Here is a 16,492-nt window from a genome sequence, read left to right as displayed (position 1 = left end):
TTCTGACATGGCGACGGTCTCCCGCCAGAACACTCTGGTCAGCTCTCTCAGCCATCAGTATACGATTGGCAGACCTTTTTGGTCATGCCTCTTCAACAGAAGCCGGCCGTCTCCAGTACACACAGGCCTATGCCACCTGACATTTGGACTGCGTGTATTAGGCTTTACAAGGCCTGTCCTGTTCATTCATCTACCTGTCCAATCACAGAGCACTTTGCATCATGGGAACCTATAGTACAGATGCTATGAATGGAGCATGGGGGTGGAAAGGGTGGGCATATTTAGCATGATAGGCTGTCACAGGTACAACCGCTGACATTCATTTTCACAGCGCTAAAAGATCTCCACTATGGAGGGTATCAGGGGGCAGAGGACTGGAGATTTCTACTGCACAAAGGACACACTAAATTGTTGGTAAGTAGCGCCCCTGGTGCTGTTTAACCACTTAGCTCTGGAGGTTTTACCACCTTCATGACCAGGCCATTGTTTGTTAATTGGCAGTGTGCCACTTTAACTGCTAATTGAGTGGCCATGCAATGCTGTACCCAAACTAAATTTGTATTTTTTTTCCACACAAATAGAGCTTTCTTTTGATAGTATTTGATCACCACTGGGTTTTTTATTTTTTGCAATATAAACAACAACAAAAAATGAAATTTTGAAAACAAAAAACATATTTTTTTACTTTCTGCTATAAAACATACCCAATAAAAAAGGAAAAAAATCTAGTTTCTCAATAAATTTTGTCAAAAACATATTTTGTTACATGTCTTTGGTAAAAAAACAAAACAAAAAAACCCCAATAAGTGTATTGATTGCTTTTCGTGAAAGTTATAGCGTCTACAAACTATGGTATACTGTGTATATATATATATATATATGTATAAAATAATTTATACTACTAATGGTGGTGATCGGTGACCTATAATGGGACTGCGAGTGCAGTGGGCAATATGATACTGACATTCTAGGGGGGTACTGAATAACTGCCACTGACATCACCAGTGACACAAATACAGTGATCAGTGCAAATACTATACACTTTTACTGTACTGACACTGGCTGGGAAGAAGTTAACATCTAGGGTGATCAAGGGGGTAAATGTGTGCCTGACAATGTGTAATGTGTGCTGCTTTTACTAAAGATCTCTTTGTTTTTTATCCCTGCTTTGCAGGGAAACTGAGAGATTGTTCCCTCTGCACAGAGCCCTGTGTTGATTGTCAAAACAGGGCTCTGGACTGTGATTGCACACAGCCAGGATCATTGGCCGGGCCTTGCTGACAGACTGTACACAGAGGGTGTCGGTGGGGGAGTGCCCATGCATGTTCCCTAAATGCAAAAACAGGCAGCGACGTACCACTACATCGCTTTGGCTGCATGTGGCAGTCCGCAAGTGGTTAAAAAAATCACTAATCGGCAGCAAGGAGAAGAATTTATTTTCCTTAGGCTCCTTTCACACTGTCGCAGTGTATCTGCGGTTTTGATGCAAGTTTACTGCGCTTTCACATAAACTTCCATTATGTCCTGCGATTTTGGTGCGCACCAAAACCGCAGGACATAAAAGAACTTTATGGGAAAACGCAGATAACCCGCATCAAAACCGCAGATACACTGCAACAGTGTTAAAAGTGCAACTAAGGGCAAAAGTCTCTGTTTTTTTTTTACTTTTGGATAGAGTGGAGAGGAAATATAACCCCTGTCGGGTTTCTATTGCTTTCTGTGTCCCTGTTAGGAAGATTCACCCTATTTGTCCTGTTTACCATTATCGCTGATAACTAAAGTGAAAGAAAATCAAACATTTTGGGTTGTCACCAGAACAGGAGTAGAGTGGAAATTATTCTGGAAATTATTCTGGTGACAGTTAGACCCCTTTCACACCAGGGCGTTTTGCAGGCATTATAGCGTTAGAAATAGCGCCTGCAAAACGCCCTAAAGAAGCTGCACCATTGTTTGTAGTGTGAAAGCCAAGAGGGCTTTCACACTATAGTGGTGCGCTGGCAGGACGTCAGAAAAAAGTCCTGCCAGCAGCTTCTTTGGAGCGGTGAAGGAGCGGTGTGTTTACCACTCCTCCACCGCTGCTCCCCATTGAAATCAATGGGGCAGCGCTGTAATCCCGCCGGCAAAACGCCGCTATTGCAGCGTATTGCCGGCGGTTTTAACCCTTTCGCGGCCGCTAGCGGGGGGTAAAAGCGCCCCGCTAGCAGCCGAAATGCGCCGCAAATCCGCCGCAAATCCGGCAGTAAAACGCCGCTAAAAATAGCGGTGTTTTACCGCCCACGCTATCAGCGGTGTGATGTGAAAGGGGTCTTACGGATTCTCTAATTTTTTTTCCTCTCACTTCCTGGTTTGGCTATGGGATAGGAAGTGAAGGGAAATTTCCCCTATAGCACAGATGGCAAAAGGAAAAAGTAACTCAAAGAGGGTATAACCCTTCCTTACTCTACCTGAAACTAAAAAAAAAAAATGAAACACAGAAACATATTGGGTTCTCCTCTATCTATTCTTTCAGAATTCATTATTTTATTTTTTTACAGATGAGGTTCACACTCTATGGTATGCACCTCGCCATCACACACCTGGTGAGACGCTGCGTGACACAAGAGCTGCAGGTAGGTAACACCTGTTTGAATTGTGATGCCATTTGTTTGCACTTGGTGAACTTACTTCTAACCCCAAACATTCTTCCTATAACACACCTAGATGTCAAGTGCTCCATGGAAAAGTACACTGGATCAAGAGAAAGTATATGACCAGGCAAGGTACAGCTCTTCATATTACAGTCATGTTTTAAAAGATTAAAGCTGAACTCCAGGATAAGAAAATATAAATATATCTAAATACAAGAGGCAGTATATTGATTCTAAAGCCTCATACACACGATAGGACTTTGTACAAACTTTCCCTTGGATTTTTGTACAAAGGGCGTCGGCCCTGAACTTGTATTGCATACACACAGCAGGACTTTTTCAGCCAACTTTAACCAAATCATGTGGTTTTTCTGCTCTTTACCGCCACCTTTGGTCAACTTCTGTATTGTTGTCTGATCTTTTGCATTGGTTCTGAGCATGCCTGTTTGTACTTTGTACAAAAGTCCTATGGTTTTCTGTACACACGATCAGACTTTGCTCCATCGGACTTTTGTTGCCAGAAAGTTTGTCCGTTTGCACAGCCAACAAAAGTCCGATGAAAACCAAAAAAGTTTGTCCGATGGAGCGTACACACAGTTGGATGTTGCTCCAAAACAGCTAATTTGCATGTTTGTTGTCAAAAAGTCTGATCGTGTGTATGGGCCTTTAGTGTGCTTTGTGTATCTCTTCCAGATCTGTGTATTAGTCCAATGTGAGACTTTTCCTTTCTGCAGGCGTTCCTGTAATAAAGACCCGTCACTGCTGCTCTCTCTCGTTGTGAAGGATGGCTGGTCTTGTCTCCACCCTCCTGTCGTTTTTTACATGCAGCCTGTAGTGGGTGGGGCCTGCTGGGATTGGTGATTGGTTTCTGTGCAGCGCTGCATCAGATTTTTCATCAGGGTCCTTTCTCATGGGTGTGCTCCTCTCCACTCAGCATTGGACCTGAGAGCAGAACAAGGTGGATTTCATTTTGTGACATCCATGCTTGTTCAGTTTTTTGACAGCATACTCTGGCAGATCCATGTTGGATCTAGGAGCTACCGAGTATAAATGGACTTCCAATCTGTCATGCTTAGGTCCAGAAAAACGGAAAGGGACCTCAAAAAACTTAGAGGTAAGCGGATGTAAATGGACAGTCAGTTTAAAACTTCCTGCCCACCCACAGTACATTTACTGCAGGCGGGCAGCAGGGGCAGGCTGGATCATGTACATGTACACCATCCTGTCTGTTCCGGAGTTAGAGGTAGAGGCAGAGCGTGGGCATGCGCACACCCTCTGCTAATCCTCCCTGTCATTGGCTACAGTGGGATTTTGTCAACTGTTCCTAGCCAATGATTTATGGCTGCAACCTGCTGATCAGCTGTAGCCAATCACAGCATTTACATAAACACAGAGCTCTGTAAACAGATCACTGATCTGGCTGTTTCTTCTCCCTGCAAAGCAAGGAGAACAAAACAGCCAGATCTGTTAGTAAAAGCAGCACACATTACACTTGTTGGGCACACAGTTAACCCCTTGATTGGCTCCTGATGTTAACTCCTTTCCAGACAGTTTCATTAGTACAGTGTCAGCGCACAGTATTATTGGTGTCACTAGCAATGTCAGTGACCCTAGTGCCAGATTGCCCACTGCCCTATTATAGTCCCAATATAGGTCGCTGATCACCGCCATTAGTAGTATAGTGTAATAGCTTGCTAAATTCCATAAATATCATTGTTTGTAGACATATAACTTTTTACATAAACCAATTAATACACACCTTTATGTTTTATAACAGAAAGTAGAAAATATCAGGTTTTTTTTCAAAATGTTCTGTCTTTTTTCCATTCCATAAAAAACCCAGTGTTGATCAAATACCACCAAAAGCAAGCTCTATGTCATGGTTATGCAGTGATCTTCCTGTGTTTGCTTACCTCCCCTCATGTCTTCAGACTAAGAGGCCAGCCACTTCCACTTGGTGGTTTTTATATCCTCTCCTCTAAGCATGGCTCCACCCCAGGCCCTATCAGGGAGCCCTATATTAACCTGTGCACTGCAGGCCATCAGTGCTGATCAACCATTGTGTATTCCTTTGTGTGTTAGCTTCCTGTTTCCTGCCGTGTGCTCTTCTACTGTTTTCTGTTACCGACTTTGGCGTGTTTTGACTATCCCTGTTTGCCTGTGATCCTGACCTTTTGGCGTGTCCCTGACTATTCTTGTCTGGTTGTGGCCCCTACCTTGGCTTAGTCCCTCACCATCCCTATCCTCCTGTTGCCTACTGTGGGTGTGAGCTGGGGGACCCTGGGGGTCATGACCTGGAGCCAGTTGCAACCAAGTCCATCCTCACCACCAGAGGCGCTGGTGAACACCTGCTGGCTCTTAGACTCCATGCCCCAGGGAATCTTACGCTCTAACCCAAGTGGGATCTGTCCCCCATCTGCAGCAGTCAGCCGTAGGGTCCACAACCTTGCGGTGCACTCCTGATCCTACGGTATGCACCTGTCACCTCGCCTCAAGGTGACCTGACACTCTATTTGTGTGAAAAAAAATTATATAAATTTCATTTGGGCACAGTGTTTCATGACCGCACAATTGCCAGCTAGAGTAGCACAGTGCTGAATAGCAAAAACTGGTCTGGCATTTGTTAACTGACCACAGTTTATCATGGCTGTTGAGCCCTGACACCGTGGTCAGTTTATGTGCCTCCGTCAGCCACAGCCCTGCTCTCCTGTGTCTGTGTCCTCCTCCTCCCTCCCCCTCTCCTCCCTGCCTATCAGCTCGTACCAAGGCCACCCCCCCACTGTTGTTATATCTAAATAAAAATCACACAATCCCCTGCCTTTCATAATATTAAATGTCCTGCATATATGCTTTATTTTAAAAAATCTGTTCTATATCGGCTCTCTCCTCCTCTGCTTTCCTCCCAACTAACATCCATGGGGGAATCTCGGCCCGTCCCGCTCTAGCTGTCAGGTCAGGAGAGAAGAGATCTGGCCGGTCACGAGAGCGACAATCAGTGCTAAAAAATAAGGTATAAAACTATTTTTTTTTAATAAAACAAATATACAGGACATTTAGTAGTATGAAAGCCAGGGGATTGTGTGATTTTTACTAAGTGGGTTTACAACCACTTTAAAGTCATTTTACATCTACCTGCCCACAGACTTGCTTGGAGCAAGTGCTTCTGATCAGGTCGACCTGAAGAACCGACAGGCAGACCTGATGGGAAAATCTGTGTGAGGCTCCATTCACACCAATGCATTTTTTCATGCAATTGTGAAATCGGACAAGAATCGGATCGCATGGGTTTGAACACCCATGCGATCTGATTCCAGTGCAGACTAAAAAAAAGGGTTCTGCACCATTTTGATCTGAATTCAATGCAAATTCAGCCATACAAACTGTATGGCTGACTTTGATTCGCACAGACATCGCATGTGATGTGCACAGCAATGCGGTATGAATTACATGCGATGTCTGTCATCGCAATAATGTGAACCCAGCCTAAAAGTGATTTATGTCATACATTTCTGAAGATGTTATGACAGCCTGTTGTCAGTGGCAACTGTGTGTGGTGTGATGTGATGGTCAGCCATAATTGGACATTAAATAATTTCCTGTGCCTCTGGATTCTTGGGGTGACCATACACATTACGATATGATATTCCACCAAAATCTCAAAAAACACTCTGGTGTTTAGGAAAAGGTATTCTTAAAGTGGTTGTAAACCCTTACAAACCACTTTGACCTACAGGTAAGCCTAGATTAAGGCTTACCTGCAGGTCCAAGAAATATCTCCTAAACCTATACGGTTTAGGAGATATTTACAAAAAGACAAGCACCGTTTCTATGGCGCATGCGTGGGAGTGACGTCATCACTGCTGCGGCCCTGTGAGTGGCTGGAGCAGCGAAAAAGATGGACGCTCCGTGCTACAGGGGACAGCGGTGACATCGCTGGCTCCTGTGTCAGGTAAGTGACACATAATGGGCTACTATGCGATGCGATGCATAGTAGTCCATTATGCTTTACCTTTGCAGGGAGACAAAGTGGAAGTAAACCCATCAGGGTTTACTTCCTCTTTAATGGTGTCCAAAAATAATGCTCCATTCAGTGCAGCCCTCCTCAGATCAGGACATTTTCAAGTAACTGCAAAAACACACACAGGAGGGTGAAAACTCCTAGTGCATTACCATCAACTTTATTAAATACCAAAACACAATTGCATACTCATAAACAAAAATAATAACAGATGCATCAAATGTATTCTCCAGCCATAAGCAATGTCATCTAACCATGTGGCGCATGGTTGGAAGGCTGACATGTTTCAGGGGACATGCTCCCTTCCTCAGAGCTAAAAAAAACTATGATATGATTGGACAATTCTTTACAGAATTGGACAATATGATTGAATCTAACAGTTATCAAAAAGATTTGCAGGAAAAAATAATCAATTTGATAGAAATTTGGTCTAGTAATATGATTGTAAGAATTTATACAGATAGATTTGATCTTTCAAGTAGAACTAAAGTTAAAAAAAAAATCCAACAGGCAGCTTTTTATTGCAGAACAGATATACTATGTCTCTTCTACAAAAAACTTACCTGCCTGTTCACAATCTTCTATTGAACATACATGGAACTTGCACATGGACTCTGCCCTATCAGTTGTCTCTAGGTTAGAGGGATAAAATAGTATATTATCATGGCCATACTAGTATCATTAACCTCCCTGGCGGTATGATTATTATTGTTATTATTGTTTCGCATGGAAAATTTGGTGTTTTAAATTGTAAGCCTGTAATTCTTAGGCCTCATGCACACTGCTGCTGCTAAACGGGAGTTTAGGAGCAGCTGGGCATTTTTAACCTCTCCTCTATGTTATCTTATCTGTCCATTTACACAGGGTAATTTATAGTTGTTTCTAGGCAGTTGAGTTTAGAGGCATTTTTTGTGACGCAAAAAAAGTGTTAAGAAGCTGAGTTTACAGGCATTTCAAGCGCCAAGTGCGTCTAAACGTGGCTAATGTGTCCAAATGCAGTAACTCACATTGAGCCATGTTTTGTTTACAGGTGTTTTTCATTTTTGGCAATTAAAAAAAAATAATGCGGCATGTAAATGCAGCAAAATGGACGTTTTAAACGTGGGTTACTAGCTGTCGTGTTAAATTGTTCAGGAGAGGTTGTAAAAACGTCCCATGTACATGAAGCCTTAGCCCCTGTACACACGGTCGGAGATTTCGACAACCAAATCCATCGGATTTTGTCCGTCGGATTCTGTCCGTCGGATCTTGTCCGAAACTGTTGCATACATACGGTCGGACTAAGTTGTCGAAAAATCCGATCATTCAGAACGTGATGACATAATTTTCGTTACGATGGGACTACGTTCAGGCTAGTAGCCAATAGCTTTGATCTAGGAATTTTATCTGAGCATGCGTGGCACTTGCTCCGATCAAAATTCGCTACACATGATCGGAGTATGTCCGATCGAACCAGTTGGTCGGGAAATATTTCCAACATGTTGGAAAATTGGGTCCGACGGATTTTCCGACGGAATCAGTCCGATGCATACCACACACAGTCGGATTATCCGACAACACGGTCCGATAAGACACATTCCGACGGATTCTCTGACTGTGTGTACAAGGGCTTAGGAATAACTCACTTAAATCTGTCCATGTCTAGTAGATATCCCAGGTATGATAAAGGTTGAAATACAAAATCATAAATTATAACATAATAAATAACTATAAATAATTATAACAAATAATAATATAATAAACAATAATGTAATCAAATCAAAAACACTGAAATTTGCTCAGTTGCAGAATTGTCGCTGTCATTATTTTCAGTGTTTGATGACAAATTTCCCCACGAATCACTATCGCTCAATTCTGCAAGAGATTCTAATTTACTATCGCTGTTTTATAGCTGGTCTAAAACCACTTTTGACGTAGAGGGACACTTTTTGGTTGCTATGGACAGTCTCAAGTTTTCAGGCAGAAAGAACAGTATATATACTATAAAACTGCATGCAGAGCACTGGACAAAGCATTAGGGACAAAAGGTATGTGAAAGGATTTGATACATTAACGTAAGATTACAGTGTACTGTATGTGTTATGTTTTTTGCACTTTTGGAATTTGCCGTCAGGCTCCGTCCTCATGCGTTGCGACTCTCGCAGGGAACAGACTCCAGCACAGTGATGAATTAGGTGGAGTGCACAGCCCGCGGACACAGCAGGGGGACATCGCAGGATCCTGGGGACAAGGTAAGTAACTTTCCCAGGATACTGCGATGCAATCCCGAGTGTGGCTCGGAGTTACCGCTTTTGGTAATGAAAAGTCAACCAGAGCCACACTCGGGATTACCACCAGGGAGGTTAACTAGTAACCAGCATGGATTTATAAAAAATTGTTCTTATCAGACCAACCTATTAACATTCCACAAATTGAGGTATTTTGGCTCTGATAATAGTGTATGTATCTGGATAAAAAAAAATGGTTACAGGAGCGTGTCCATAGGGTGGCGATAAATAGTGTCTCTAGAGCAGTGGTCTCAGCTATGGCCCAGAGACCAGGTGTGGCCATATGCTTGCCTTTGTCTGGCCCTTGAGGCACTATTCCTGCCACTGACACCAACAATGGAACACTATTCCTGCCACTGATACCAACAATGGGGCACTATTCCTGCCGCTGGCACCAACAGTGGGGCACTATTCCTGCCACTGACACCAATGATGGGGTGCTATTCCTGCCACTGACACTAATGATTGGGCACTATTCCTGCCACTGACACCAAAAATGGGCCACTATTCCTTCCACTGATACCAGCAATGGTGCACTATTCCTTCCACTGACACCAACAATGGAGCACTATTTCTTTCCCTAATACCAAAGATGGGGAATTGTTTACACCTACTGGGCAAAATGTCGCTCCCTTAAAGTCTGAAGGACAGTAAACTGGCCCATTGTTTAGAAAGTTTGGAGACCCCTGACCTAGAGATATAAGCACCAGAGCTCGTTTATAAATAAAATAGTGGTTGGGATAAATAGTTCAATCTCAGTGTCTGCTGATAATACAAAGCTAAGAAGGGATATAACTTCAACAACTTTACACGAAGACCTCGATAAAATAGAGGGGCATGCAAACGCATTGCAAATGGGGGGGCGCGAAAAATATGAATGCAAGTTACACGCTGGGGGGGGGGCCTTGGGGGGAATCGGATATGAAAAAAGATACAGAAAGGATCTAGACGGGTCCTAGTTGATGGAAGACTTAGTAATAGCATGCAATGCCAAGCTGCAGCAAGCAAGGCCAATAGAATATTAGTGTGCATTAAAAAGGGAATTTACTCAAGAGATAAAACTATAATCCTGCCACTTTACAAAATTCTGGATTGGCCACATCTCGAGTATGCAGTCCAGTTCTGGTCATCGGTCCTCACGAAGGATTTGCTGAGGAGGTCAACAAAATGAATAGGGGACTGGAGGACCTCAGTTATGAGGAACAATTACAAACACAAACATTGAGGTTTCTGTAGTGTCATTTGTCCCTTTCTATGTTGTATTATACCTGGTTGATCCTGCCTGTTCCTGTCTTCCCCTATTTAAACTGACCACGTTTATCATGGCTGCTAATCCATGATACTGTGATCAGTTTACGCGCCTCCTTCATCTTGCTCTCTACTCAGTGTCTCTGCATCTTCCTCCCTTTCCCTGTCAGTTCCATAGTCTGTGTGAGAGCCAATCTCCTCACCGCCCCTCCCCTATCATGCCTGTGTAATTCTATTCCCTGCAGCTGCTTGTATAATGTATTAATTACTTTGACCCTCTTTGTTTCAGGTCCCTGCTCAGTACATTGTGTTTTCGTAAATTACTATGCCAAAAACGTTTTTTTGCAGAGCCCTGCTCTGCAGACACGTGACCTCCCTCTGCCAGCCTGCATTCATCATAGGGAAATCTCAGCCCCTCCCATTGTACTCAGCTACATCAAGAAGGAAAGCAGAGGGAGGTCACATGACAGCACAGCAGAGCTCTGCAAAGAAGGTATTTAGCATTATAATTTTAGGAAAACACACACTGTACTGAACATGGGCCTAACAGAGAGAAATAAAGTAATTAATGTGTTACTAAACCCAGGACCCTGTATATAGAGTCTATGGAGTCAGGCTGCACATGCTCAGTTTGGTTTGTATTGCTAGAGAGGTTTTTTTTCTTGGAGGATGCATGTGATCAGCACATGGACAATCAGCACTGTCCAAACAGAGAGCCAGGGGTCCTGCAGTCTCATAGGACAGTCAGAAAACTCCTCCTACAAGCTTTAACTTGTACGTGCCCAGACACTGATAGAAGTCACAAAACTGCTCTAATTGCTGATGAGAAAAGGTATTTAGCAGTTTATATTTACTAAAATAATTGCAGTTCCATGTTCTATGTTCTGTGTACTGCGGGCTGCGGGAGACCGAGCAGGGCCCTCTAGTCCCTCCTGTATTGATTTGTATTGTAAGTGTACTGTCTGCCCTCATGTTGTAAAGCGCTGTGCAAACTGTTGGCGCTATATAAATCCTGAATAATAACAATAATAATATATATATATATATATATATATATATGGTCCCCCGCAGTACACAGAACATGGAAATGCAATTATTTTAGTAAATATAAACTGCTAAATACCTTTTCTCATCAGCAATTAGAGCAGTTCTGTTTTTAATCAGTGTCTGGGCGCGCACCAGTTAAAGCTTGTAGAAGGAGTTTTCTGACTGTCCTATGAGACTGCAGGACCCCTGGCCCTCTGTCTGGACAGTGCTGATTGTCCATGTGCTGATCACATGCATCCTCCAAGAAAAAAAAACCTCTCTAGCAATACAAACCAAACTGAGCATGTGCAGCCTGACTCCATAGACTCTGTGTTATCAGTAAATTATCAGGGGACAGTGAAAGAAGGGGAAGGTCAGAGAAGCCAAGATCAAACAGCCTTTTTACACAATGCAGATGACTAACTCCTTATGTTCCACCGTGGGTATAACAAGCATTCTTTACTGCAAATACAGACTGATTTTACTGTTGTGGGGTTAGTAACACTTTAATACATGTGACTCTACAGACAAAGATTTTAATGGTGATTCCAACATTGGAGGAAACTATTCAGGCTCAGGTCACTCAAGAAGACATGTGGCCACTCAGTGAAGTTGGATAAGAAGCGGATTAACCTTAAACTGTGTAGAGGGTTCTTCACTGTGAAAGCAGTAAGGATGTGGAACTCCCTTTCACAATTGGTGGTTTCAGCAGGACATGTCAACAATTAAAAAAAAAAAAAATTATGGGGGGGGGGACTCATTGAACGCAATATACAGGGATATGGGAAGTGGTAGAGACATAAATACTCCCACACAGGTTGGACTGGTGTCTTTATCCGACATTACCAACTATTAAACAGGGCACAGGTGTCCTTTCCAGGAACACTGCTGGCAGCCTGTTAAACTCTAGTGGTACCAATATTTAGGGCAACAGGTTCCCAGGGGTGAAAGCCTGAAAAGCCAAAACGTCTGTGTTTCTGAGCATTTGTCCCCAAATGTCTGTACTGCTGGGTGCACCACCCAGCCCAGTCCAGCTGCAGCAGTTTTTAGCCTCTCAAACAGTCTGCCGGCAGTGGGGCTGGATGGTGCATGTGTGCCCTCTACTCACAGCAAAAGACCAGAGCCCCATGTAGCTGGGATAAATGCCCAAAGTGCATTGGGCCTTAAAGTGGTTGTAAAACTAGTTACACCACTTTTACCTACAGGTAAGCCTATAATAAGGCTTACCGGTAGGTACTGGAAGTATCTTCTAAACCTGCATGGTTTAGGAGATCTTTACCATATATGCTTACCCTGACATCATTGGTGCATGCGCACTGAAGGGCATGATCGTGTCATTTCTAAGGAGCTCGACCCATGACTGGTGGCTCCCGTGACTCCCGCTACTCCGGCCAGTCATAGAGTGCCGGAGGAAGAGGGGTAAAGATGGATGCAGCTACCAGCAGGGACATCGCTGAGATCGCCAGCTTCGTTTGCAGGTAAGTGCCACATAATGGGCTAGTATGCCATGCATACTAGCCCATTATGCGTTTACTTTGCAGGGGAAAAAAGAGGAAGTAAAACCCATCAGGGTTTACTTCCTCTTTAAAGCAGAACTAAACTGTGAGCAAGTAGACTCTTTATTGCAGTTGAGTTATGCAATAAAATACACCTACCTGCCTGCTCCAGCTGCGGCTGATGCTCAATATTTTAGGGGGGAGTCAAACCAATCAAGGGTAGACTCCCTGGCCAATCAGGGGGAGAATCAGGAGGACAATAGTGAATATTAATTCGCTATTGTCACACACCTGGTGGGCTCAGGGCGCAGTGCTCTGCTCCCCAAGCCCACCCTTTTTTTAAGCTAATTAGAGCCTCAGACTCTAATCACATGCTCAATTAAAAAAAAACTGTTGAAATCTATGTGTCCGGCACCCTGCATGTAGATTAGGGGCCGGGCACATGGATTAGGGGGGCAGCACCCCTGCGCCCCGTATGGATTGGCCTGCTCACTCTGTTCCCTGGATTGCAAACAGAGCACGCATGCACAGCCCAGCTTACATTGCTGGCACGGTCCCTGCGTGCCAGGATGACTGACTCCTGCGCATGCATAGGAATGATATCACCCTGTGCCAGCCAATGAAGACAGCTGAAGACAGTCAACATGCAGAAGATGCTAGTGCCAGATAGGGCTGGGAACTGTTAAAGGAAAGATAAGTTTATCTCCACTTTAAGTGTATGCCACATCAAACTCTATTTTTGATCTCCTGATCAGTTTTTTTTTTCACAGATGGCAAATCGATCGATAATACAATCTTATATAGAATGGTTCTGTGTATGGCCTCCAATAGTCTGGATCTGGAAGATACAAAGGGCAAAGCAGACTAGGCAGTTGTGGCCAGGTAGGTAGATTAGTAGTAGTGTAGTACCTGGATAGTACTAGGCAGGTAGAGTAGTAGTAGTGTAGTACCTGGATAGTATTAGGCAGGTAGAGTAGTAGTAACGTAGTACCTGGATAGTACTAGGCAGGTTGAGAGTAGAAGTGTAGTACCTGGATAGTACTAGGCAGGTAGAGTAGTAGTAGTGTAGTACCTGGATAGTACTAGGCAGGTAGAGAGTAGTAGTGTAGTACCTGGATAGTACTAGGCAGGTAGAGTAGAAGTAGTGTAGTACCTGGATAATACTAGACAGGTAGAGAGTAGTAGTGTAGTACCTGGATAGTACTAGGCAGGTTGAGAGTAGTAGTGTAGTACCTGGATAGTATTAGGCAGGTAGAGTAGTAGTAACATAGTATCTGGATATTACTAGGCAGGTAGAGTAGTAGTGGTGTAGTACCTGGATAGTACTAGGCAGGTAGAGAGTAGTAGTGTAGTACCTGGATAGTACTAGGCAGGTAGAGAGTAGTAGTGTAGTACCTGGATAGTACTAGGCAGGTAGAGTAGTAGTAGTGTAGTACCTGGATAGTATTAGGCAGGTAGAGTAGTAGTAACGTAGTACCTGGATAGTACTAGGCAGGTTGAGAGTAGTAGTGTAGTACCTGGATAGTACTAGGCAGGTAGAGTAGTAGTAGTGTAGTACCTGGATAGTACTAGGCAGGTAGAGAGTAGTAGTGTATTACCTGGATAGTACTAGGCAGGTAGAGTAGAAGTAGTGTAGTACCTGGATAATACTAGACAGGTAGAGAGTAGTAGTGTAGTACCTGGATAGTACTAGGCAGGTTGAGAGTAGTAGTGTAGTACCTGGATAGTATTAGGCAGGTAGAGTAGTAGTAACATAGTATCTGGATATTACTAGGCAGGTAGAGTAGTAGTAGTGTAGTACCTGGATAGTACTAGGCAGGTAGAGAGTAGTAGTGTAGTACCTGGATAGTACTAGGCAGGTAGAGAGTAGTAGTGTAGTACCTGGATAGTACTAGACAGGTAGAGAGTAGTAGTGTAGTACCTGGATAGTACTAGGCAGGTTGAGAGTAGTAGTGTAGTACCTGGATAGTATTAGGCAGGTAGAGTATTAGTAACATAGTATCTGGATATTACTAGGCAGGTAGAGTAGTAGTAATGTAGTACCTGGATAGTACTAGGCAGGTAGAGAGTAGTAGTGTAGTACCTGGATAGTACTAGGCAGGTAGAGTAGTAATAGTGTAGTACCTGGATAGTATGTGATGACAGCACTGGTCCTCCCACCAGCTTACAGTACAGATCCATCCTAGGCTGGGGCTCCTCTCCTTCTCTCCCGGAGCTCCTCTCCTCCCCACAGGTAGCACTTGCCCTGATCCTGGCCCCTTCTGCCAGGTTGAAGTATGGAGGGTGAAGACTGAATCCACCTGCAGACTTCTGGCATCCTCCCATGTGCAGCACGGACAAGCAAAGCACTAATGCCAGCAGATCTCCTCTGCCCAGGATACTCCATGGGCACGGTGAGACCCCGGTCCTCAGCACCATGTTCAGGGACACACAGTCCTCCTATATCCCCTAAGATTTCCTCCTAGATGTCCTCCTAGATCCCCGCAGACGTCCTCCTAGATGTCCTCCTAGATCCCCGCAGATGTCCTCCTAGATGCCCGCAGTAGATGGTGCGATCCATTCACACCGCCTCCCCCGGACCCCGCGCTGTTGCTGTCAGAGGCGGAAAACAAAGCAGAGCGGAGTGTGGCCGCCCGCCTGTGTGAGTGACACATGACACACCCCCCGATCACACAACTCACCCGGTCACCCTCTCCGGGGAGGATCCCATCACCATCCTTCTGGCTGATCCTTATTCCATTGTGACCGAGGGAAATCAACAACAATGATTTATGGAAAAAGCATTCTAGAAAATCTCATCTCAGACTGCGATCTTTGTTTTATTTATCCTCTGAGAACTACAAAGTGCACTGACAGCTGTCACCCAGACTGGAAACATTGTATCAGACAGGCATGTTGTGTACACTGACTGGGGGTTACATTGTCTCTGATTGTTTCCATGAATGGTAAAGGGAACCTGTCACTACAGAAAAGCTGGTACAGATGAAGATTTGACTCTGCAAACCATCAACATCATAACAAAGTGACAACAAGCAAAACAATGTACAAACATGGAATGCAAAGTGAAAAATAAAAATATTCCTTAAAATCGAAGAATTGTTTACTGAAGTAGAATTATAGGGAAAACTTTTTTCTTTTTCATTTTGCATGTAGAAAGGGAGAGTTATAACCCCTCAGGGCTGGTTCACACCACAAAAACACACTCTGGATCCTTTCCACGGTGCATTTCTGCATGCACGTTATTAACGTGTTTTTGGCACGTTCCGATGCATTTTTAGTTTTATTTTCACTGTACTCTGGTGTCCTGTGCATTTTTTGTATGCGTTTTTGATGTGTTCAGCCCTGTACACATGGTCAGACATTCCAACGACAAAATCCATTGGATTTTGGCCCAAACTTGTCTTGCATACACACGGTCGCACAAAGTTGTTGGAAAATCCGATCGTTCAGAACAAGGTGACATACAACACGTACGACAGGACTAAAAGAGGCCAGTAGCCAATAGCTTTCGTCTCGTAATTTATTCTGAGCATGCGTGGCACTTTGACTTGTCTACACACGATCGGAATTTAAACAATCGGATTTTGTTGTCGGAAAATAGGTAATATGGTTCCCAATAGGGATGAGCTTCGTGTTCGAGTTGAACATACGTTCGACTCAAACATCGGCTGTTCGCCCGTTCGGCGAATTCCAAACGTTATGGGCCGTTCGCGCCAAATTCGTGTGGTACTCACGGCTCACAATGCACTGCGCCATTGCAGTGCATTGCTGGCTCATGATTGACCAAGCATGCACTGTGATCCCGCATGC

At 44.0% G+C, this 16,492-nt stretch overlaps 1 protein-coding gene across 2 annotated transcripts in view; it reads right to left on the bottom strand.

Annotated features, from left to right (window-relative positions):
• Positions 1-15,301, bottom strand: part of LAMA3 (laminin subunit alpha 3) — a 247,697-nt gene extending 232,396 nt beyond the window's left edge. For both annotated transcript variants that reach the window (XM_077492578.1, XM_077492579.1), the window contains exon 1: positions 14,807-15,301. In XM_077492578.1, coding sequence (XP_077348704.1) covers positions 14,807-15,100 — 294 coding nt within the window. In that variant the 5' untranslated portion in view covers positions 15,101-15,301. The remainder of the gene's footprint in view (positions 1-14,806) is intronic.
• Between the last annotated feature and the right edge of the window lie 1,191 nt (positions 15,302-16,492).

Source organism: Lithobates pipiens, unplaced genomic scaffold, assembly GCF_037356315.1.
Source record: "Lithobates pipiens isolate NorthernLeopardFrog02 unplaced genomic scaffold, aLitPip1_a1.2 Scaffold_19, whole genome shotgun sequence".
Lineage (NCBI taxonomy): Eukaryota > Metazoa > Chordata > Amphibia > Anura > Ranidae > Lithobates > Lithobates pipiens.
The sequence above is the reverse complement of the archived record's forward strand: the minus strand, read 5'-3'. Positions and strand labels throughout refer to the sequence as shown.